This window comes from Scyliorhinus canicula, chromosome 12 (assembly GCF_902713615.1).
Source record: "Scyliorhinus canicula chromosome 12, sScyCan1.1, whole genome shotgun sequence".
Taxonomy (NCBI): Eukaryota; Metazoa; Chordata; class Chondrichthyes; order Carcharhiniformes; family Scyliorhinidae; genus Scyliorhinus; species Scyliorhinus canicula.
Window position 1 is genome coordinate 39,649,803 of NC_052157.1, and position 23,450 is coordinate 39,673,252.

The 23,450-nt window shown below is 44.1% G+C and overlaps 1 protein-coding gene across 1 annotated transcript in view; it reads right to left on the reverse strand.

The window, feature by feature from the left end:
• Positions 1 to 23,450, reverse strand: part of mctp2b (multiple C2 domains, transmembrane 2b) — a 504,236-nt gene that overhangs the window by 192,546 nt on the left and 288,240 nt on the right. The window contains exons 11-12 of the mRNA XM_038813378.1: positions 7,874 to 8,060; positions 1,420 to 1,513 (exon numbers count right to left, since the gene is read on the reverse strand). Coding sequence (XP_038669306.1) covers positions 1,420 to 1,513; positions 7,874 to 8,060 — 281 coding nt within the window. The remainder of the gene's footprint in view (positions 1 to 1,419; positions 1,514 to 7,873; positions 8,061 to 23,450) is intronic.

A 23,450-nucleotide genomic window follows, 5' to 3' on the forward strand; every position in this document is an offset into this window, starting at 1 on the left:
GTGTAAAGTAAATGCTTCATGAATTTGTTCCTGATGCTGCATTACTCATCCAGTTGTAATTGTAAAGGCCCTCCCTTTCACCGTGAGCAAGAGGATGGTCAGAGGTAATTACACATGCCCCTCAACAGTTTTTACTAATGCCTGTGGGAGGGCGGCACGGTGGCGCACTGGTTCACAAGTCTGCCTCGCTGCGCTGAGGATCTGGGTTCGATCCCAGTGCCGGGTCACTGTCCGAGTGGAGTTTGCACATTCTCCCTGTGTCTGCGTGGGTCTTACCCCGACAACCCAAAGATGTGCAGGACAGGTGGATTGACCACATTAAATTGCCCCTTGATTGATAATTGTTTTGAAAAAAACGAATGCCTGTGGGAACACCGGTACTTCCACATCTATCGGGTTTCCCAATATTTAATGGGAATGTAGGCTATCTCTTCACTAACTTGCAAATGGTGCTTCTCCATAAGGCTTTACACTGCAGTGCCTTGTGCCAGTTTCAATTGGTGGATGAATTCCTTACAGGAAATACTCATCTCAAAGTCTTGAGCACAAATTCTAAGCTAGCAAGGAGGGAGTGCTGTATTACGGAGATTTATTCTTTGGATGAGACCAGTCTGCCCACTTGGATGAAAGTGAAAGATCCTGTGGCACTATTCTAAAGAGGAGATCTCTCAATGTCTTGGCCAATATTTATCCTTTAGGGAACATCATTAGAACAGGAAATTATCGCAATCTTCTTTAAAAAGGAGATTTATATATAACACCTTTCACAAACTCAAGATATCCCAAAGCACTTTAGTGCTAAGTACTTTGAAAGTAATTTGCCATTTCAAGAGAATGTATTTGCCTGTAAAGTGACTTAAGTCATTCTGAGGTCGTGAAAGACACTATATAAATGTAGTATATAAATGAAATATCTTTCTTTCCCTCTGCTCATGAAAGTCACTGGTTAAGGAGGCCTTTGTAATTTAAAACTCGGGTAATTTTCTAATGCAAAGTCATTAAAGGTGCAGCTTTGGAAGCAAAATGTAAAAGATAAGCAAGCACATCCACATTTGCACAGGAATGGCTGACTGGAATACAATTATACCTGATCAAAGAGAATGGAAGTGGAAAGTTGAGAAAGGAGTGAGACAAAGATTGTGACAAAACTGATGGGAAGATGCGGAAATGATAAGGCAGCAACAGTTCCAAGCTGTGGGACCAACATGTAATACTGGCTTTGGATACTGGTGCAAAACAGGTGATAGCGAGCCAGGCGACTAATCCAATATCGTCTCAAGGCAAAATTACCTCCGGTGGAATAAACGTTTTGAGGAGAGAGCAGAGGAAGTGCTAAGAAGGGAGCAAAGAGTGAAGGAGCAACTGTGAGCAAGTGATAAGCGATGCGGATGTGAGATGAAGGGGTTCATGACAAAGTACCTGCAAAATCTGCAGCTGCGAGGTTACAGGCTTTTACCACTTGTACTTGCAGGAACCCGATGTCACTCATGTCCTGCAAAGTGTTTCTCAAACTCTGAGAATCAAAGTTAAAACAAAAATTAGAACGCTCACTAAACGGTGCGGAGAATAAACAGCCAGCACATCACTCTCATCATTTGTTACCAGCCGGGAATTACCAGTCGCACAGCAGATTGTGAATTGCAAATTTTTTGAAAAACGCAGACAGTCGACACGGACTCAATTAGGCCAAATGTTTCAGTGCCATAATGACACAATGGGCGTGATTTTCCAGCCGCGTTGCGCTCAAGCGAGAGCACTACGCAGCCGGAGAATGCTGTGAGAGGCCTATAGCGAGCCTCCAAACAGATTCCGCGCCTCCTGGGATACTCCAAAGTCCCGCTAGATGTCGGAGTCGGAACTGAATGATGCTCGCGGAAGTACGTCGTAAACCTACTTGTGACCTACCTGCGCGGGATCCACTGCCTCCCTCGATTCTTCGGCCACCCCAAGGAGGCTGCAGCCGGGCACCGGTCAGTGCTGGTCTGCACAAACGTGGACCAGGCAGAATGGCACCCGGGGGGGGTCCCGGGCTACCGGAGACCCCAGGGTTGTCAGGGTAAGTGCAGAGCAGGTCCCTGGCCTTCTCCCTGGAACATGGGCACCTTGGCACAGGCACCCTGGCACTGCCAAATTGCTTCAATGGCACTGCCAAGCTGTCAGGGTGGCAGTGCAAGGGTGCCCATGTGCCAGGATGGCACTGCCAAGGGCCAAGGGGTGAGGGGGGCCATGCCCATGAAATGAGGGTGGAGGGGGGAATTTGAAGGCTGTGGGAGTTCAGTGCAGGTAAGTTTCCGGGAGGTTGGGTGGGTGACAGGTGGGGGTCCTAAAAGGGAGGGGGGACCCCCAGGAACCCCATAGCGGGGCATCCTCACTTGGGGGTGTGGGCTAGTGTCCATGTGTGGGGAGAGGGGTAACATTGCCCATGGGTGGGGGTGCGTGGGAAACGCACAAACTCACTTAGAGATCGGGACACCCTTTCAAAAGGGTGGCCCGATCTCTGAGTTCAGCTTCCCAATGTTATAAAAAATTCTAAGTGTGGGCTAAACCGCTGAGAATCTCCCCCAGGGCCCAAAAAGTGACCCCAAAAAGTGACTAAGTGTCACTGAATAGTGGTGGGAAACTTGCCGGCAGAGCTGGCGGGAAGCTCCCTGAAAAACCCGCCACAAAGTACCTTAAGATATTTTTGGGGAGAATCGTGTCCAATGACTCTATCGGGCCAGATTTTTCATGGAGCTTCTAGTACTCCCCTCGAATAACTTTGATGAACGTTTGAAATGGAGGAGCTTCAAGAAACTGTCAGCCAATGTTCCATTCTTCAGAACACCCCTCAATTTCACTCGCCTCTTTTATTTAATAGGACTTAATTTATGACAGATTGCCAATTGACTTTGGGTCCATGTCTCAAAGACTAGTGTCACACTACCCACTCCCCCATGCAGTCCTCTGCAGATCGAAACCTTTTGACATGAAGTCGACACAGGAGTGCCGGGAGGGGGCCCGAATTAGATCGGTGTGCACGGAATGGTTTGGCATTTCTGTAAATTGGACTATTAGCATGGTTGTTGTTTGGGAAATAAGTTTCAGATCTTCCGACAACAAGCTGCTGTTGGGCTAAACTTTTATTTTAAACCTGAAGAAACGATTAGCCCATTTTATTCTCTTTAGAAATTCATTGTTGTCCTTTAGGGAAAGAAGTCTGCCATCCTTGTGTTATGGGCCAGGGTTTAGAGAACCCCAAAATGTACCATGGCGTTCACCTGACCCACAACTTTTACCAGATTGTGGTATGGGGAGCACACACTCTACAGGTGTGGTACAGCAGAAATGGCAAAGTATTTTTTAAAGCAAAACAATGTTTATTCTATGCACTTAAGATAACTCAAGATAATAAGGAGTGTACCTCAGATTAAAAAAAGAAATCCAGGAGGGTGGAAAAGAAATGAAAAATTTCAAATGTTTACAATGTAATAAACTAGGCCATGTAAAGTCACAGTGTTGGTGGTTGAAGAAAAACACTGGGAAGGCTAATCTGGCAAAACAGGATAAGACAGTGGGGTTTGTTAAAGTGGTAAAGGAAAGCCCAAGTGAAGCGAAGGAGGTACAAAAGATTGTACAGCCTGATCAAGTGGTGATTGATAAGAAGGTGTCAGATCTCTTTAAAGAATTCACTTGTGTGGGTAAAGTTTACTCATGTGCATCAAGAGGAGCAGGTAAAGAAGTCACAATTTTAAGAGATATGGGAGCTAGTCAATCTTTAATGGTAAGAGATGAGGACTTATGTAGTCTGAGAAGAATGTTGCCAGAAAAGGTGGTAATATGTGGAATTCAGAGTGAGAGGAGTAGTGTTCAATTATATAAGGTAAGGTTGGAAAGTCCAGTGAAGAGTGGTGAAGTGGTAGTAGGAGTAATAGAGAAACTATCTTGTCCAGGAATACAGTTTATCTTGAGTAATGGTATAACTGGATCGCAGGTGGGAGTGATGCCTACTGTGGTTGATAAGCCAGTGGAAAATCAGACAACTGAACTGTTGAAGGATGAATATCCTGGGATATTTTTCGGATTGTGTAGTAACAAGGTCGCAAGGTCACAGGTTAAGACAAGAGGAGAAATCAAAGAGTGAAGATGAAGTTGAAGTGCAATTACGATTTTTGATCAGATGTTTGAAGAACAAGAACATGTGGAGGATGAGGCGGATATTTTTAGTTCAGGAAAATTGGCGGAATTACAACAAAAAGATATAGAAATAAAACGGATGTATCAGAAAGCATACAGGGAAGAGGAATCGGAGTGTATACCAGCGTGTTATTACCATAAAAGTTGTGTCTTGATGAGAAAATGGAGACCTTTACATGTGCAGGCGGATTAAAAGTGGGCAGAAGTTCATCAAGTAGTATTGCCGGTAGGGTATAGAAAGGAGGTGTTGCGAGTTGCACATGAGGTACCAGTGGGAGGTCATTTGGGAATAAGGAAAACTCAAGCTAAAATCCAGAAACACTTTTATTGGCCTGGACTACATAAAGATGTAGTTAAATTTTGTCAATCATGTCACACATGTCAAGCGATAGGGAAACATCAAGCAGTGATAAAACCAGCGCCCTTAATACCCATTCCAGCATTTAAGGAACCTTTTACAAGGGTCCTAATTGATTGCGTAGGACCGCTTCCTAAAACAAAGAGTGGGAATCAATATCTTTTGACTATAATGGATGTGTCTACTAGGTTTCCAGAGGCCATTCCAGTACGCAATATTAGAGCTAAAGAGATTGTGGAGGAATTACTTAAATTCTTTACTAGATATGGCCTACCCACAGAAATACAATCGGATCAAGGATCAAATTTTACCTCAAGGTTATTCAAAGAAGTTATGGATTGATTAGGAATAAAACAATTTAAATCAACTGCGTACCATCCAGAATCGCAGGGAGCGTTAGAAAGGTGGCATCAGATATTAAAGACAATGTTGAGGGCTCATTGTCAAGATTATCCAAAGGATTGGGATAAAGGAATTGCATTTGTTCTGTTTGCAATTAATGAGTCAACCAAATTCAGTCCTTTTGAACTAATTTTTGGTCATGAGGTAAAAGGACCACTTAAATTGATTAAAGAAAAATTGGTGAGTGAGAAATTAGAAATGGCATGATTGGATTACGTGTCAAATTTTAGGGAACGATTAAGTAGAGCAGGTGAATTGGCTGGACAACATTTAAAAGTTGCACAAAATGTGATGAAACGGGTAGCGGACAAGAAATCCAAAGTTTGTAGTTTTGCCAGTGGAGATAAAGTTTTAGTGTTGTTACCAGTGGTAGGTGAACCTTTAAAAGCTAGGTTTTGTGGACCTTATCAGATTGAAAGGAAATTAAGTGAGGTGAATTATGTGGTAAAACACCAGGCTCACCGAGTGTGTCATTTGAATATGCTTAAAAGGTACTTTGAAAGGGGAGAGAAAAAGGAGGATGTTTTAATGATTCCAACTCAAAGTGACGAACCAAATCCAGATGACTGTGAATTTGACATACCTCAAATTAAATTGGAAAATGAGGATGTTCTGAAAAATTGGGATAAATTGTTGAGTTACCTTCCAGAGGAAAAATGGACTGACCTGAAAGAGTTATTGATATTACGTGGGCAAGTTTGTAGAGATAAATTCGGAAGTACTAAAATGGCTATACATAATGTAGCTGTGTGAAATGCTGTTCCAATCAAACAACATCCATACAGACTTAACCCTTTAAAATTGGCACAGGTTACCAAAGAGATTGAGAGAATGCTTAAAAATGGCATAATTGAAGTGGGTTGCAGCCAATGGAGCTCACCGATAGTGATGGTACCAAAACTAGACAGTACCCAACGGTTGTGTGTGGACTATAGAAAGGTTAATGCAGTTACAAGAACGGGCTCTTACCTATCCCACGTTTGGAGGATTGCATTGAGAAAGTGGGACAATCAGCTTTTATTTCCAAATTGGATTTACTTAAAGGTTACTGGCAGGTACCTTTATCCGAAAGGGCGAAGGAGATTTCAGCTTTTGTGACTCCAGATGGTATATACCAATTCAAAGTTATGCCATTTGGCATGAAAAACGCACCAGCCACATTTCAACGGTTACCTAATAAAGTTGTTTTAGGATTACCCAATTGTGCGGTATATCTGGTAATTTTCAGCCAGACATGGACCAAACATTTGAAACACCTGATGGAGTTATTCGATTGTCTTCAGGAGGCGGGTTTGGTGATAAACCCAGGCAAGAGTGAATTTGGAAAGGCCCAAGTCACTTTCCTTGACCATACAATCAGACAGGGTCGAATGGTCACAAGGGATGTGAAATCAACAGTTATTGAGGAGTTTCCGATACCCTCAAGACGAAGGGAAATAATGCGATTTCTTGGCATGAGTGGATTTGATCAAACATTTGTGCAAACGTTTGTAGCGTGATTGCTCCACTGATGGACTTGCTGAAGAAGCATAACAAATTTCAATGGACAGAGGACTTTCAATAGGCATTTGACTGCCTGAAAGCAGTGATAGCAAATGTCCTGTGTTGGAGGATCACAAGGGACTCTGTGATCAGACTGAACTAAAGTATCTGACTTTAAAGAGAAATGCCGAGGCATAGAGAAATGGATGGATCGTGCAGAGGCCTTCTTGTTCAAAGAGACTGTCAATCGAGAATGATTTCAGTTCGAGGAAGAAAAATTTAAAAAAGGACTATATTATTATACCTGTTTGCGAATGTTGTTTTTTTGAAACGAAAAAGTATATTTATTGTGTGCATTTCTTAAAGGATAGTGAAAAGGTGAGAAATGAAACCATCTTGAAGTTGATGGGTTTTTTTTCTTGGGGGGAGGTGTCATGTGAGAGTACCTTTAAGAAATGGGTGTTTATAAATGGGTGTGTATATAAGCAACTGTAGTAAGAGTACCTTTAAGAAATGGGTGTTTATTACTGCAGTGATGTCAGAGAGTGGGTGGAGCTGGGCTCTCTGTCAGCTTTTTAGTTTTGTTTTAGGCTGTTTGCTGTAGGGTGTGTTTTAGTTTCATTTTCAGAGCTGGATAGCTGCAGTCACAGCCAGAAGGTGTATTATCTCTCTCTGTAATCTAAAGACTGTAAATCGATCCTGGTGATTTAAAACTAATAACAGTAGTTAACCTGATGTGCTGCTGGTAAAAGGTGTTTTAAGTCGTAATAAGCATCCATTTCTTCAAGGTACTCTCACATGACACTTGCATGGTCTGGCCTGCATGTGACTCCAGACCCACTGCAATGTGGCTGACCCTCAAGCGGCCTCTGAATGAAAGATAGTTAGGAGTGGGCAATAAATTCTGGCCCAGCCAGAAACTCCCACATCCCAGAAATTTTTTTTTTTTAAAATACTGCGGATGAAGAAAAACTGTAACACAAACAGAAAATGCTGGGAATACTCAGCATGTCTGGCAGCATCTCCGGAGAGAGGAACAGAGGTCTGGGAATCTCCGGATATTTGCTGCTGGTGGGATTCTCTTGGCCTGCTGGTAGCACACCCCTCACCCATGGGTTTCCCAGCGGTGTGGGCTGGCTTCAATGGGAATTCCTGTTGAAAGTAGCTGGACTGGAGTTCCGCCGCCAGTGAACGGGCGTGCCAAATGCTTTGTCCTCACTCGCAGCGATCGTGGGGCTGACTCGCCACGGAGAATCCCACCCAGAGTAAATGTTTCAGGTTGATAACCGTTCATTATCAACGAGAAAAGTTAACTGCGTCTTTCTTCACAGAAGCTGCCAGAACTGTTGCCATACCTCTCTTGACAGAGAGCAATGATTCCTCATCTGTAAGCGATTTGTAATTTGCGACATGAAAGTCCAGCTATCTTATTTACTCTTGCCCGTACTGGGAACTTACGTATCTCTGAATAATCTGCTGCCTTTCAGTCTCATTGTTTAATGGGCTGGCACATGGGTCCGAGATGGAGACTTCGATGGAAGATGTGAGCATCAGAAGCAAAACCAAAGAGCCCAGTCCGTTCTGCAGAGACAACTCCAAACGGTGCTTCTGTCCTTTCGACAACGTTGAGAGGTCAAGCTGGCATCTGCAACGTTCAGGCAACACAGAGTGGTCAGAAATTTAACATTTGCAATGCCGGAATCTATCGAAGCTCATTTATATGCACGTCAATATTGTAAATCTGATTTTAGACAAATAAAAATGAGTCGGTCAGTGAAATCCCATGTGATTCTCAATCGTACAACAAGGTGTGTGGGTCGAGTAGCCTCAACACAGCACTATTTGACATATAACCCCTGCTCCAACACTGGTTGCGCTGCATTAACAGAGATGGTGGAAGACATTCTACAATGCACTCTGATTTCCTCGGCTGGGAAGGTGTAAAAACAAAATGACACAACGGTACAAAATGTCACGGTCACAAAATGACATAAGGTTAAACTTGACACTAATACCTTCACCATGGTGAATAACCTGTCAGGACCCAGTTTTAAAGTAGCCTGGCCAGTGAGAATGCAGTGGGTGTTTGGGGTGGGTGCCAGTTGCACCCTATGGATTTTACATCTCTGATACAACTAGCACAATAAGTGGAAACGCTACCTCAGGATGTTTATGTGAAACCCAAATTATTCTCTCTGCAGAACAGCCTCGCAAGACCGAATGGGCTTTTCTTGATCCAATATTCCTGAGAATATTCCATGCAGATTCAACTGCCATGGGCTGTCATGCAAAGATTACCATGGCAACACCTCCAACAATTTAAAGTTGACCTGCTGACAGATCAGCACTCTCTTCCCATGCAGTATAAATTGCTGTTCCCTTTAGATTTGGTATTCTTGCAAATCTGGCCTGATGGCTATAAGGCAAAAAGTTCAGACAGCAAGTTTTATTTTCAGCAATACTTCAGTTTAAGTGGCTATTCTTGAATCTATTCCACTTATTCTTTGTGCTCTTCCCTATTAACATTTTTCAGTTCAGCTCAAAAACCATTCTTCTAGAGTTAACAGCCTCAGTTGTAGTCCTCCTTTCTGCCAAAGCAAACCTAACCATGTCGTAACCAGTGTTTCCAAGCTGCTCCCCAATGGAAACTTTTTCTACCTACCCTTGGCTGTTTGGTATGATACCTATCATCACTTCCTCCCAATGTAATAATAATTTATTATTGTCACAAGTATGCTTACATTAACATTGCAATGAAGTTACTGTGAAAAGCCCCTAGTCGCCACACACCGGCGCTTGTTCGGGTACACTGAGGAAGAACTCAGAATGTCCAAGTCACCTCACAAGCACGTCTTTCGGGACTTGTGGGGGGAAACCGGAAACCCACACAGACACGGGGAGAATATGCAGACTCCGCACAGGCAGCGACCCAGGAACACATTTTCCCTCTCCTAATTGCCTCAGGTGACCTTCTGCATGCCTGTAACCACCATGTATAAACTCCCATATGTTTCCCCTATTTGAGTGTAAAATTCCAGATCTATTCTCTCTCCGTGACTCTCAATAGGTGCAATTTTCCAGTCCCGACGGTGGAAGGAAACATCAAGGGCAGGATGGGGAAATGTTGTTAAAAGCTGAGGGGCAAGATCTTTTGGCCGTTCAGACCGGCTGGATCTTCTGCTAATGCCGACAGGGCTCCCCTGCCGTGTGTTTCCCACCAGCGAGCGGTGCATTCAATGGGAGACCCCGTTGACCATTAGATCCCACTGCCAACCAATGGTGGGCCGGCTCCAGCCGCGGAAAAATTCTCGGCGGGTTGCGCAGTAAATCCTGCCCAATGACTCTCCACATTTTCCAGTCCAGCCCACAACGATGCCTACCAGTAGGAGCGAAAAATCCTCACCGATTTGTCAACTTTGTCTCCACCTGATCCAGATTGGATTTCTTTGTTGACACATGCTTCGACATGCAAAAATCCGCAATTCTCTGAACTTATCTTTTTTTAAACAATGGGGCAACTTTATCTCTGTGAATTCGCCACCCTCAAATTCTACATGTTGTTTAGCCAAATCTCTGTGATGTCTGCAGCACTGTAGTTTGCTTTTCTAGCCTAAATCACTAGATACATAAATATTATTCTTAGACCTCCTGACATTTGTGCAGGTTCAACTATCCATCACAATTTTGGAATCATAGAATCACTACAGCGCAGAAGGAGGTCATTCGGCCCATCAAGTCTGCACCAACCCTCTGAAAGAGCACCCTACCTAGGCCCAAGCCCCCACCTTATCCCCATAACCTCACCTAAATCTTTGGACACTAAGGGGCAATTTAGCATGGCCAATCCACCTAACCTGCGCATCTTTGGACTGTGGGAGGAAACCGGAGCACTTCAGATGAAACCCACGCAGACACAGGGAGAACGTGCAAACTCCACACAGACAGTCATCCAAGGCTGGAAGTGAACACGGGTCCTTGGTGCGGTGAGGCAGCAGTGTTAACGACTGTGCCACTGTGCAGTCTTATCTATCCTCTGAATGTTTCCCTCTAAAATACTAAAGATATTTGATGGAGAAAGCATTTTCTTTCATCGGGAATCGAGAACGATGAAACACAATCTTAAAATTAGAGATAGGCTAATCAAAAGTGCAATCATAAAGCACTTGCTCACACAAAAGCTACTGAAAATGGGGGATTCGACCCTATAAGGCTGTGATGTTTTGTGTTAAGATCAAGGTCTCTGTTAGCCAAGTGTATTAAAGGAAATGAAGCAAAGGTGGGTAAAAGGAATCAAGATGTAGGCCAGCCATAATCCAACCGAACAGCTAAACAAACTCCATAGACTAAATGGCTGTTCCTATATCCGGAATAGTTGTAATATGGGAATTTTGATTATTTGCCTAGGAATTTAGGGTGATTTATATAAAGATATTGTGACTAAGTCAAATACAGCTCAACAGATGTTAAATCCGCCCAATACATATTTTATGAATATGGATTAGAGTTCAACAGATGAGGGCTTATGCTCATATGGAGCAGTTGGAATAACGGTCATTTGCTGCATATTTACATCAGCCTACGACAACATGGATTCATCAAAATCATTGCACTCAGCTTCAACACCAAGTGTGTTAAAATTGACTGCCAACAAATGAGCTCATGGGGCTAGTTAGTCGGATCTTCTCTGAGGAGGGGAATAGTGAGGTTAACTGACAGCTTGACTGGCCACTTTCAAGCCATGGAGAGCAAGAGGAGGGCCAGATCTCGAGAGCTGGATTAGCACTCCAAAAGTGGGAAATGGAAGTCAGAACAGTTACCGAGTCCCGAACTTGCCCCTGGGAGGGACAATCACTGGCCTGGGATTTTCACAGGGGGCCCCTTAATTGGCATGAGGACAGGTTCTTGATGCAATTAAGAGAGGTGGGTTGGCACTCGAAGAGCAGCTGGCCGCAGTAGAGGGTAAATAGGGAGAAAAGATGATTCAACATGGAGGCATCTTCTCTTCAACTTTCGAAAATCTTTAAATAAAAAATAGAATCAATAGCCAGGCTACTGCTGTGTGTATTAGTGTGTGAGAGTGGATGAGTGAAAGAGAATGTGTATCGAAATGAGTGAGTGAGTGAGTGTGAGTGTGTGTTTTTAAAATTTATTTCCAGGATGTGGGCTTTGCTGGCTAGGCCAGCATTTATTGCCTATATCTAGTTGCCCTTCAGAAGGTGGTGGTGAGTTGCTTTATTGAACCACTGCAGTCCCTGTGGTGTAGGTATACCCACAGTGCAGTTAGAAAGGAAGTTCCATGATTTTTCCCCTGCAACAGAGAAAAGAGTGACATATTTCCAAGTCAGGGTGGTGACTGAGTTGGAGGTGAACCTCCAAGTGGTGGGGTTCCCAGATGTGGTGGTGTGTGTGTGAGTGCGTGTGTGTGAGTGAATAAGTGAAAGTGCATATGAGTGTGTGAGTGAGTGAAAGTACGTGTGAGTGAGCGAGTGAGAGAGTGCGAGTGAGTGCATTTGTGAGTGGGATTGACTGCGTATGTGTCTTAGAGCAATGTTTTTCAAACTTTTTTCCTGGGACCCACTTTTGCTAATTGGACAACCTTTAGGATTCTACATCATCTGATTCTAGACCATCTCTCACAACTGTCCAAATTTCATCTCTTATTAACAGTGCTACCCCACCACCTTTTCCTTCCCTCCTGTCCTTCTGAATGATCATATATTCCTGAATATTAAGTTTCCAGTTTTGATCTCCTTGTGACCATGTCTCTGGATGGCTGTGAAGTCGTATCCATTTACCTCAATTTGCGCCATCAGTTCCTCTACCTTATTGCGAATGCTTCGTGCATTATGATACAAAGCCTTTAGGCTTGTCTTTTTGCTGTTTGTAATCATCTTAACATTTCTCTGCAAGCCGTCCTATTTGCCTCTTGCCCTTGATTACCCTGTCTACCATTTTTGTATTGTACTGTCCTTTTATTACTGTACATGCTTTGATTTCCCCTCGTCACCATCCCCCTGCCATTCTGGTATAAAGGATGGTGGAAATGTTGAACTCTCTCCCACAAACAACTGTTAAAGCTGGGGGTTAACAGGAAATTTCCAAACTGAAACTGATAGTTTTTGTTTAGTAAATTTTAAGGATTATAAAACAACGGCGAGTAGATAGAGTTATAATACAGACCAGTCAGGATCTCATCAAATGGCAGAACAGACATGAGGAAGAATAGTTCACTTCTGTTCCTATATTCCAATCTTCCAAATCCTGGACTGAACAGATTTTCAAATTCTCACCCAGTCGTACATGTTGCCTGTTAAAGTTAAATCCTCCACCCCCTCTTTATAAAGAAACACACAACTCAGCTCCCAGTAAATGCTGCAAAAAATTAATGTATCCTATCCAAGCTGCATTTCCCAGATAAATATCAGCCAGTGCTTGGGGTGATAAGCAAACAGCTCATGTGTCTTCAGCACAGCGCCATGGGATCACTTACGACAGAATGAGAGGGTGGACTTGTGACTGGATTCCAACCCAAAATGCTGCCGCAATGACATTTCAAATAAAGCTGTCGGCTGCATGACAACACAGCAGTTAAACCTCCTGCTTGACCGTGAGAAAAGCTAGGAAGGTATTTAAAAAACAAAATCCTTCAACAAAATAGCTCAACAACCAATTCAGGGCAGCAATTTTGATTTAAACCCATTTCTTTGCTGCATTGATCGCGCTCGCTCAGTTGAGCGCTGACTTATTTTGTTTTTTGACTGAAATGTTGCAATTACCTTAAATTCACTCTTCAGGTTTTGAGCAGGAGAGCTGTGTGATCCGAAGACAGGAAAATCTTGTGACTTTACACAAGAAGGATTCGGAAATCTGGCGCTGAGACCTGATGTGCAAACACCGCACCCTTAACTCCCCGACCCTTCTGACACTCGCCCGCAATCAACACTTTGAAAAACCATGTGTTTGGGTGAGGGTGTAGGAAAGAGGGAGTGAGAGAGTGTGTGTGTGAGAGAGTGAATGAGTGCATGAGAGTGTATGTGTATGAAAGAAAATGTGTGCGAGGGTGAGTGTGTGTGTGAGTGAGAGCGCGTGCATGTGTGTGAGTGTGTGTGTGAGTGAATAAGTACGTGAGTGTGTCTGTGAAAGTGAATGTGCATGCATGTGTGTGCGTAGATGTGTATGTGAGACAGAGAAAGTGAGTGTGAGAGTGAAGCAACTTGGTTGGGTGACCTATATGACTTCCTGCGATTAGAGAAGATAAAGTACAAGTTAAGGGGCTCCTCAGGGGGTTTGAGGAAAGGTGGAGGATGTTTGTTACTCTGTTTGAAGGGCTGTTCGTCGTGGGGGAGGGGAGGCTGAAAAAGGGGAAATATCTGTACAAACTGTACAGTTGATTGTTGGGAAATATGTTTCCCAGGGTGTTTAATCGCTGTAACCTGTTTTTATACATGTTTGTAATAAAATACATTAAAAAAAAAGAAAGTGTGCGTGTGAGAGAGAATACGAGTGAGTGAGCGAGCAAGCGAGTGAGTGAGCGAGCGAGTGACCCACCCTCATGTGCATCCCCCACCCACGGGGCGTGCCCCTGAACCTGCAATAACATTTGTCCACCACATTCTAGAATGTTTCAGCTTTTATTCGCCCTTGTTTTTGACCTGTTCTTTTGGGCCCCCTCCTTCATAACTTTTCTTTGCTACTTCATACATTCTCTCCAAAAGGGCATCGGTTTGAAACCACTTTGAACAAAGCCTGCCTTGTTTGGCTGGCTCGTTTATTTTTATTAATTTACGGGATGTGGGCTTGGCTGGCTAGGCCAGCATTTATTGCCCATCCCTCAATTACCTTGAGAAGGCGGTGGTGAGTTGTCTTCTTGAGCCCCTGCAGTCTGTGTGTTGTAGGTACACCCACAGTGCAGTTAGGGAGGGAGTTCAGGATTTTGACCCAGTGACAGCGGAGGAACAGCGATATACTTCCAAGTCAGGATGGTGAGTGACTTGGAGGGGAACTTCCAGATTGTGATGTTCCATTGCATCTGCTGCCTTTGTCCTTCTAGACAGATGTCATGGGTTTGGACAGTGCGGTGCAGTCTAAGGAGCCTCAGTGAGTTTTGTCAGTGCATTTTGCAAATGGTACGCACGGCCAGATGGCCAGTCACTCCGGGACCCTTCCTTATTCTGCGGAATGCCATGATCCATCTCTTTATTCAAGGAGCTGTCATTCACACATATCAACTCCACTAGGACAATTTGAGGATCCTCTTTTGCTGTTTTTCTGGTTGGTGCCGCCAATGGGTAGTGTTGCCAGCTCTATGCAATTCAGGAAACCTTGAACCCATTGCTCTTGAATTACCCTCAACAATTTTAAAGGATGCAAATCAGAGCACCAGTGACTTCCCAATGCATGTGACTAACGGGGCAAGATTCCATATCAGTAAACCAATTGTCCTTAACGTCCTTACCCTATGACCTCTCCATTTCAGCACTCACATCAGCAGTAAATTACTGGTCCTAAAATTATACGAGGTTTCTACCTGTTACCTCCTGCAGCTCAAGTGGGAGCCTGGCAGAATGCCACAGGAAAAGTGTAAATGGTTGATGATGTTACTCGAATTCAGAAAGGTAAGGAATTGACAGCTATTTCAGTTATTCGGTCCAACTGGTCCGTGCCAGTATTCGTGCTACACACAAACCTTCCTATCACCCCCATCGTTCATCCCATCCTATTAACACATCCTGCTATTCATTTCTCCCTCATACACTTACCCAGCTTCCCTTAAATGTATCTGCATACATCCAAAAAGTGCTAAAGCAAATCGAAATTCTAAACAGCTGAGCATTTCAAACAACGTCAGTCTTTCGGGGATTGCATCGATCAAATCCAATTCCATTTATACCAATTTCACTTTGCTGAAACAGAAACATTATCATACAGTATTTATTATCCACTGTAGCTGTGACACAACAATTAGTGGCTCCCAAGTAGAGACTGAAGTTCTTTCCAACTACCCGGTGTCTGGAATGCTGCCACATTCTATCCGGGCAATTCCATGATCTGGCATTCCCAGCGGAAAATATCGACCCGCGGCAGCTTGACAGACTCCTCCTGAAATTACAGCGGGAGTCTGTGAAGCCCCTCATGAATGCCAATGCTTTTGAGGGTCGCTTCCGCCCTCATCCCTTGGCAGTAAATTGGCAGACCGGGTCTGCGTGCCCGAATAGAACTTGGCCAAATCTAATTTCTGTAGAGTTTGACAGATAGTGTGAAGAAATGGGCTAACGGTCCAATCTGGCAGTTCATTAACCAAGCAGTGAATGAAAGTTACCCCCATTTTTTAGTTATGCTCTTAGTAACTTCTGGCTCCTGCTTTCTCGCATCTTTCCTGGATCTTCCTTTCTGAGAATAATATGCCCTTTTAAATATTCCAACTATTTCAGTCTAACCTTTAATATAAACACAACTGAAGTCCAAAGATGTGCAGGTGAGGTGGATTGGCTATGATATTTTTAAAATGTTCCCTTCGTGTCCAGGGATTTGCAGGTTAGATGGGGTTGGGCCTAGGTGAGGTGTTCTGTCACAGGGTCGGTGCAGACTCACCAGGCCGAATAGCCTCCTTCTGCGCTGTATGGATTCTGTGGTATTATTGATATTACTCCGTGGTGTCTCATCCCATTTTTAATTCACAAAAGAAAAATAATCGATCTGCTATCCCATTTCCAACTCCACTCACAGGAACGTCCTGTGGCGCAGGGGGCCATTGTCCTTGCTCCGGAGCCAGGAGCATGGATTTGAGTCCCACTCCAGAATATGATGGGCGAGGAAGGTGTGTCCCGAGGGAAGCTGAACAAATTGGATATCGATCTGCAATTCCTTGTAGGCAGGGAGTGGGAGGTTATGCTGGTCAGCCATGCCCAATGTGAAATGGCTCCCCTCAAACTATCGGCTCTGGCTTCAGGCTGGTGACCTGCTCCAGGAAAAACTAGCTGCACAATCAGTAATAAGCTTGTACTTCCCATGCCTCAGTGTAGGAAGAGAGAGAGAGAGGATTTCACCGATACAGATTCGATATACAAATTGAGCGACAAGGGAAAGTTGCACTTTGTACCCATTCCTCAATCCTGCCTTGGATCGTTTCTTTACTGTCCACAACATGAGTCAATATCAGCTGCATCATGCCGCCATTAATCTTCAGTCAGTCTTTCTTCAGCTGGTCAGCCTACCGAAGAGCTTCGGAGGAGAGTCCTCACAGATTCTCTACTCCCCACTCCCCGCCCCCCATCCCCCCCCCCCCCCCCCCACTCAGTTTCTTCATCTTCCTCCTCTTCGACTTGAATATGTGTGCCCTCCTCAATCAGTTGTCCCCACTCATTAATCTCCAGGCACCTCAGCCCCAGCCGGCATTGCCACGTGGACAAACACTCCCTGGCGACAGCTGTCACATTCTCCTCAGCATGGTCTTCCCATTCCAGCAAAGGCTGATTGATTGATTTGTCAACTTGGAAAACAGCAGATGACACGGGAGTGGGGGGTGGGGGTTGGTTGACTGCTCCCGATCGTTTCACTAGATTGCAGCCAGTTGAGTTCATTCCCTGGCTTTGTGCAACCGGAGTGCAATTTTTGCCCCCCCCCCCCCCCCCCCCCCCCCCCCCCCCCCCCGTCCTCTGTTTCCCCCCCCCCCTCAGTCTACAATTCAAATCCAGAAATATTTATAACAGAGCTCATCTGCAACTGACCATTTAATTGCTGCAGTTGTTTGCAATGATGGGTCAATCAGTGGGTTGTCAGACGAACAATGGAGGCAATTAAGAGGCGGTTCAATACCTATTCAGAGGGGTGTTACAGCTTTCAGTCAGCGTGAAATCTAAAGATCACCCAGAAGCGATTAAGACAACTTTTGTGAGACAGATGATTTAAGGTATATTGCGCCAGACCAATTCTAGTGACACCAAAGGATCATATCTACAGGAGGCCGTCCAGCCCCTCAATCCCTTTCTGCTATTCAACTATATGGCTGACATGTATCTTGATTCCGCCTCAAGTCACTAACTCCTGATACCCTTGCCTGACAACAATCTATCAATCTCAATATTTTCTGTTGAACCCAACCATCACCCCATAAGCCCTTCACTTTACAGCTTGTCTGAGAAAAGATGCTCCTGATCTCCAGAACACCTCATAGTATCTTTACAGTGCAGAAGGAGGACATTCCATTTGGCCCATCAAGTCTGCAACAGCCCTCTGAAACAGCACCCCACCCCCTCCCCCACCCGATACCCATAATTCCACTTAACCTGTACTTCCCTGGACACTAAGAGGCAGTTTAGTAAAGCCAGTCCACCTAACGGGCACACCTTTGGACTGAGGGAGGAAACCGGAGCACCCGAAGGAAACCAACGCAATTTATCCTGGATCATTGGCACTGTGAGGCATCAGTGCTAACCATTGTGCCACCTTGCCGCCATTGTGGAATGAAGCGTTTCCTGGCATCACCACTAAACAATTTAACTTAAATTTTAAGGTTATGCCCCTTTGGATTCCCCCTTCCCACCAAAGGAAATAAGTTCTCTCCATCTACCCCATCAGATTATTAAGTCAACTCACGCAGTTCAATTGGGTCACCCCTTCATCTTTGAAACTCAAGAGAGCATAAGGCTCAGCTTTGCATCCTGTCCTCATAAGTTAACCCTATCATTGCTGTATGATTTTGCTGAATCTGCGATGCAATTCCCCTCTCCCCACCTCCCGCAGTTATTATCATCTTCTTTCAAAGCGATACCCAGAACTAAATACAGTACTTTAAAGGGGGTTGGACAGGCCTTTCTGCATCTGTTCCTCTTGTACAAATGTTGTGCCGCCAGCTGAAACTCTGAAGGCGGATAAGTCTCCATTATTAGAGTCACTGACAGATCAGGATGAGGCCATTTGGCCCAACAAGTCCATGCCAGCTCTCCGTAGAGCAATCCAGTCAGCCTCATGCCCCAGCTCTGTCCCCAAACCCTGAAGAGTTTACTTCCTCCAAGACAGTTTTATTTATAGTTCCTGATTCCTCAGCCCTGATGAGCGGCAAGTTCCAGGTCATTACCACTCACTTGTGTACAAAACGTTCTTCCTCACACTCCCCCCTATGATTCTAGCCCAAAACCTTAACCCTGAGCCCCCCCTCAACCTTGTAACATCAGCAAAAAGGGAAGAGTTTTTCCCTTATCGATCTTATCCAAATCTGTCGTGTGCTTATACGTTTCGATCAGATCTCCCTTCAATCTCCTTTTCTCCAAGGAGAACAACCCCAACACCAATCCTAGTTATAAAAATATTGGCGAGTGACTAAAAAGGGCCATTTCACTGGGTGGGAAGTTATGAAAAAAACTAAACACACCCTGTAGCTGCGAAAGTAAAAGCTGACAGGCAGCCCAGTTCCACCCACACTCCGATATCACTGCAGTAATAAACACTCATTTCTTAAAGGTACACCCACTACAGCTATTCTACAAAAAACATTCATTTCTAAAAGGTACTCTCACATGACAATACCATAATAATAATAATAATCTTTATTGTGACAAGTAGACTTACATTAACACTGCAATGAAGTTACTGTGAAAATTCTGCAGTCGCCGCACTCCGGCACCTGTTCGGGTACACTGAGGGAGAATTCAGAATGTCCAATTCACCTAACAAGCACGTCTTTCGGGATTTGGGGGAGGAAACCGAAAAACCCATAGGAAACGTACGCAGACACAGGCAGAACGTACAGATTCCGCACAGACAGCGACCCAAGCCGGGAATCAAACTCGGGTCCCTGGCACTGTGAAGCAACAGTGCTAATCACTGTACTAATGTGCCACCCATTAAGCCTTTACAATGTAATTAATAGGACATTGACAACTGCCACTCACTTTGACTTTTCTATCATGAAACATTTTGAAATTTAATCTCTCCTCACCCCCATCCTATCACAAACTCCCCTTTCACTCTTGCCTTCCCTCTTTCACTTGATCAAATCCTATGGTATTTATGTCTGTAATGTTGGACTCAATCCTTGATTCTTCTACTAATTAAACATTGTCCATCTCAACCATGAACATACTGAACAACCTTGCCTCTACAGCAATCTGCGGTAAAGAATACCACAGATTCACTACCCTCAGAGAAGAAATCCTTCCTCAGCTCTGTCCAAAATGCGCATCTCTTTACCCTAGACTCTCTCACCGAGGAAACATCACCTCAGCGTCTATTCTGTTTAGCCCCCTGAAACTCCGAGATGTCTCAATAATATTACATCCCATTCTAGTTCTTACTCGTGCCTGAATCAATATTTATCCCTCAACCAATATCAGGATCAGGTTGCTGTCTGTGCAACATTGCTGTGTACAAGAGTAAGATAAAGGTAAAGTCGGCATAGTCTCAAATGATCATAGGCTGCTTTCCCCTTTGAGGGGAGAGCTGACTGGTGGTGATTTAACCTGAGGATCACCACACTTCAGGTGAGGGGCAAGGCTGAGAAGGTAGGGCTTTCATGAATAACCTCAGCCGGTACAGGAATTGAACCCGCGCTGCTGGCCTTGCTCTGTATCACAAACCAGCTGTCTAGCCAAATGAGCTAAACCGGCCCCATGCTTCAAAGATAGCACTTTGCTGGCCTTTGCAAGATAGAAGGCAGGAGACCATGTGCCCTTCTGTCTTGTCTGTTGGGGTGTGTGGCGAAGGTCTCTTGCCAAACTTTCATGTGTGTGATCATTTGCATTTCAACATCAATTTTTTTAAATGAAACAGTGTGACATTCTGCTGATTTTCAGGAACTGTTTATCTTTTTCTGCGTATAATTAAAGCTGAAGAGTTGTGGCTGTGCTTTCAAAGCTTGTGTATATTGTGGCACAGGGGTAATAGATAGCAGTACTTTGCCTGCTCAGAAGTAGTTCTCAGCTTGACTAGGATCGACAGATCTTTATTAGCTAAAGGTGTCGAGGAATAGGGATAAAAGGAGTGGGAATGGATTTGAGGTGCAGATCAGCCACCATCTATTAAAATTGTTGAATGGACTCGAGGGGCTGAAAAGCCTACTCCTGATCCTAGGAGTATGTCAAAATTCAAGGTCGGGTTTCAACAGAAAACTGATCTAATGCCAAAGTAACTGTGATGTAAAACCAGATCCTTGTTCAAAGCAGAAAGAAAAATAAAATGAAAAAAATACAGATTTATGCAGGGGCTGAGTTATTGCTCTAAGGGGTGGATAATGATCACTTTAGAGTCATAGAACTACACAGCAACAAGGAGGCTATTTGGCCCATTGCGCCTGTGCTAGCTCTTTGAAAGAGCTATCCATTTAGTCCCCCCCCCCCTTTAGATTTTTAGTTTTAGATTTATTGTCACATGTACTGAGGTACAATGAAAAGTATTGTTCTGTGTACTGTCCAGGCAAATCGCTCCATACATGAAAACATAGAATATATGAGGGTCCATAATGAAAATACATAATATAGCCAACGGGTGAAATATACGGTCTGTAATGAGCATGGTAAGTGATTATATAAATGCAAGGGTGGAATTTTTAAAGGTTGCCACGGTTATAAAAGAAGTAGGAAGAGGATCTGAGGGGTAGAGATCGCAGAGAGTCGCCATGCTCTGGTGCCACCTTTTTCCGTACCCCTGTAATTTCTTTTCCTTTCAAGTATCCATCCAATTCCCTTTTCGAAAGTTAGTATTGGGTCTGCTTCCTCTCCCCTTTCAGGCAGTATATTGCATACCAGAACAAATTGCGCTGTAAAAATAATTTTCCTCACCTCCTCACTCACTCCTTTGCCAATAGCTTTAGATTGGTGGCCTCTGGTCACGAACCTTCTGCCATCTACTCCATCAAAATTCTTCATGATTCTGAACAACTCTACTGAACCTCCTCTGAACCTCTGCTGCTCGAAGGAAAACGACCCGCAGCTACATCAGTCTCTTTATGCAACCAAAGTTCCTCACCAGGCAAATATCACCTGCATCCACTCTAAAGGTGATGTGGAGATGCCGACGTTGGACTGGGGTGAGCACAGTAAGACGTCTTACAACACCAGGTTAAAGTCCAACAGGTTTGTTTCAAACACTAGCTTTCGGAGCACTGCTCCTTCCTCAGGTGAACCTGAGGAAGGAGCAGTGCTCCGAAAGCTAGTGTTTGAAACAAATCTGTTGGACTTTAACCTGGTGCTGTAAGACTTCTTACTGTACTCTAAAGATGAGCTGAGGTGTGCTGCCTGGATATAACACAATACTCAAGGTGACTGACTCAGAGTTCATAGCCAATTGCTCCAACTGTTCACACCCCAACGCACTTCCTTTGTTAACTCATTTTGCCACTATTAAGAACTGGAACAATCTTTGCCAAAATTTTAATTTCCGTGCCATCTAAGGATTAATTTATTGAAGTTTTAAAATTAATGTCACCATCAATTGCAGTTATCAGTAAGGGAATCAAGGGTTTTATGGGGAAAAGGCAGGAAAGTGGAGTTGAGGGATTATCATATCAGATGAACCATGATCTCATGGATTGGCAGTTGACTCGATGGGCCGAATGGACCAATTCTGCTCCTACTTATGGTCTTATTCACTGGTCTTATCATGCACTGATTGACTGTGAAAATCCCCTCATGGAAGACGAAGGAGGGAAAGCTTAATAAGAACAGTAAAGTCACCATAGCCCCAGCTGACAATAAGCTGCTTTACACATTGGCAGGGAGAGCTGACTGGTGGCAATTTAACCTGAGGATCACCACACTTCAGGCAAGGGGAAAGGTTGAGAAGGCGGGGCCTTTATGAATAACCTCAGCCGGTACGGGAATTGAACCCACGCTGTTGGCCTCGCTCATGCTTCACAAACCAGCTGTCCAGCCAACTGAGCTACACCAGCCCCAACTACTCCAGCTGTAATGCATAAACCAAAACAATTTCTGCCTATCCAAAAAGATTTAACAAGCTGGGGCTCTTTTTTTCTGGAAAAGTAAAGACTGAGGAACAACATAAAATTATGAAGCTATTTGACAGGGTAGAGCCAGAGAAGATGTTCCCACTTGTGGGGCAATCTAAAGTTCAGACCCATGACAGAAAAAAAGATAATCACCAATAAATAGAATTAGGAATCTTAAGAAAGGTTTTAATACAGGGAATGGTGTGAATATGGAACTCAGTGTTCCTTATGGGAAAGCTGGATAAAGACACAACGGAGTGGAAAAAAATAGAAGATTATGCTTATTAAAGCAAGATGAAACAAGGAGGGAGGATTCGGGTTAGAATTAACACCAGCGAGGACAGCACGGTGGCACAGTGGTTAGCATTGCTGCCTACGGCGCTGAGGACCTGGGTTCGAATCCCGGCCCTGGGTCACTGTCCGTGTGGAGTTTGCACATTCTCCCCGTGTTTGCGTGGGTTTCACCCCCACAACCCAAAAAGATGTGCAGGATAGGTGGATTGGCCATGCTAAATTGCCCCTTAATTGGAAAAAATTGGGCACTCTAAATTTATTTTAAAAAAGAATTAACACCAGTGTAAACAGGTTGGGCTGGTGATCTGTTCTTCTGCTGTAACATTCTTTGGAATTCTGAGCAGCAAGAAGATTATGGTTTGCATCCCGACAGGATCAGTCAGCCTTTCATCTTTCCAAGACAGATACAATAAGCGAAATGTCTTCAGATATGAAAATAAGATGGGAGATGTGAAGGTCTGATTGTCCCTTTATTGGACATTAATTTAATGAAGATTAACATTGCATCTAATAGGTGTTCTGATTGGGATATCCCACCTTTCCTTCTCCAAGTCCTACGAAGAATCTGAAGGGACGTATTGAAATGATAGTCAAATATTGGAAGGACTCCATTTATCGTCATTTGGCCAACAGCAACACGAGATGCAAAGAAAGACTTTGGCATCCAATGTTGCTCTGGCAACAGAAGGGGATTTAACTTTAATAAATCCATCGCACAGGACGCTCCTCAAAATGAAAAACATTCACAGTCTTTTTTTGTCCGGAGGTCACTGGAACATACTGGATACAGCAAGTCTCCGA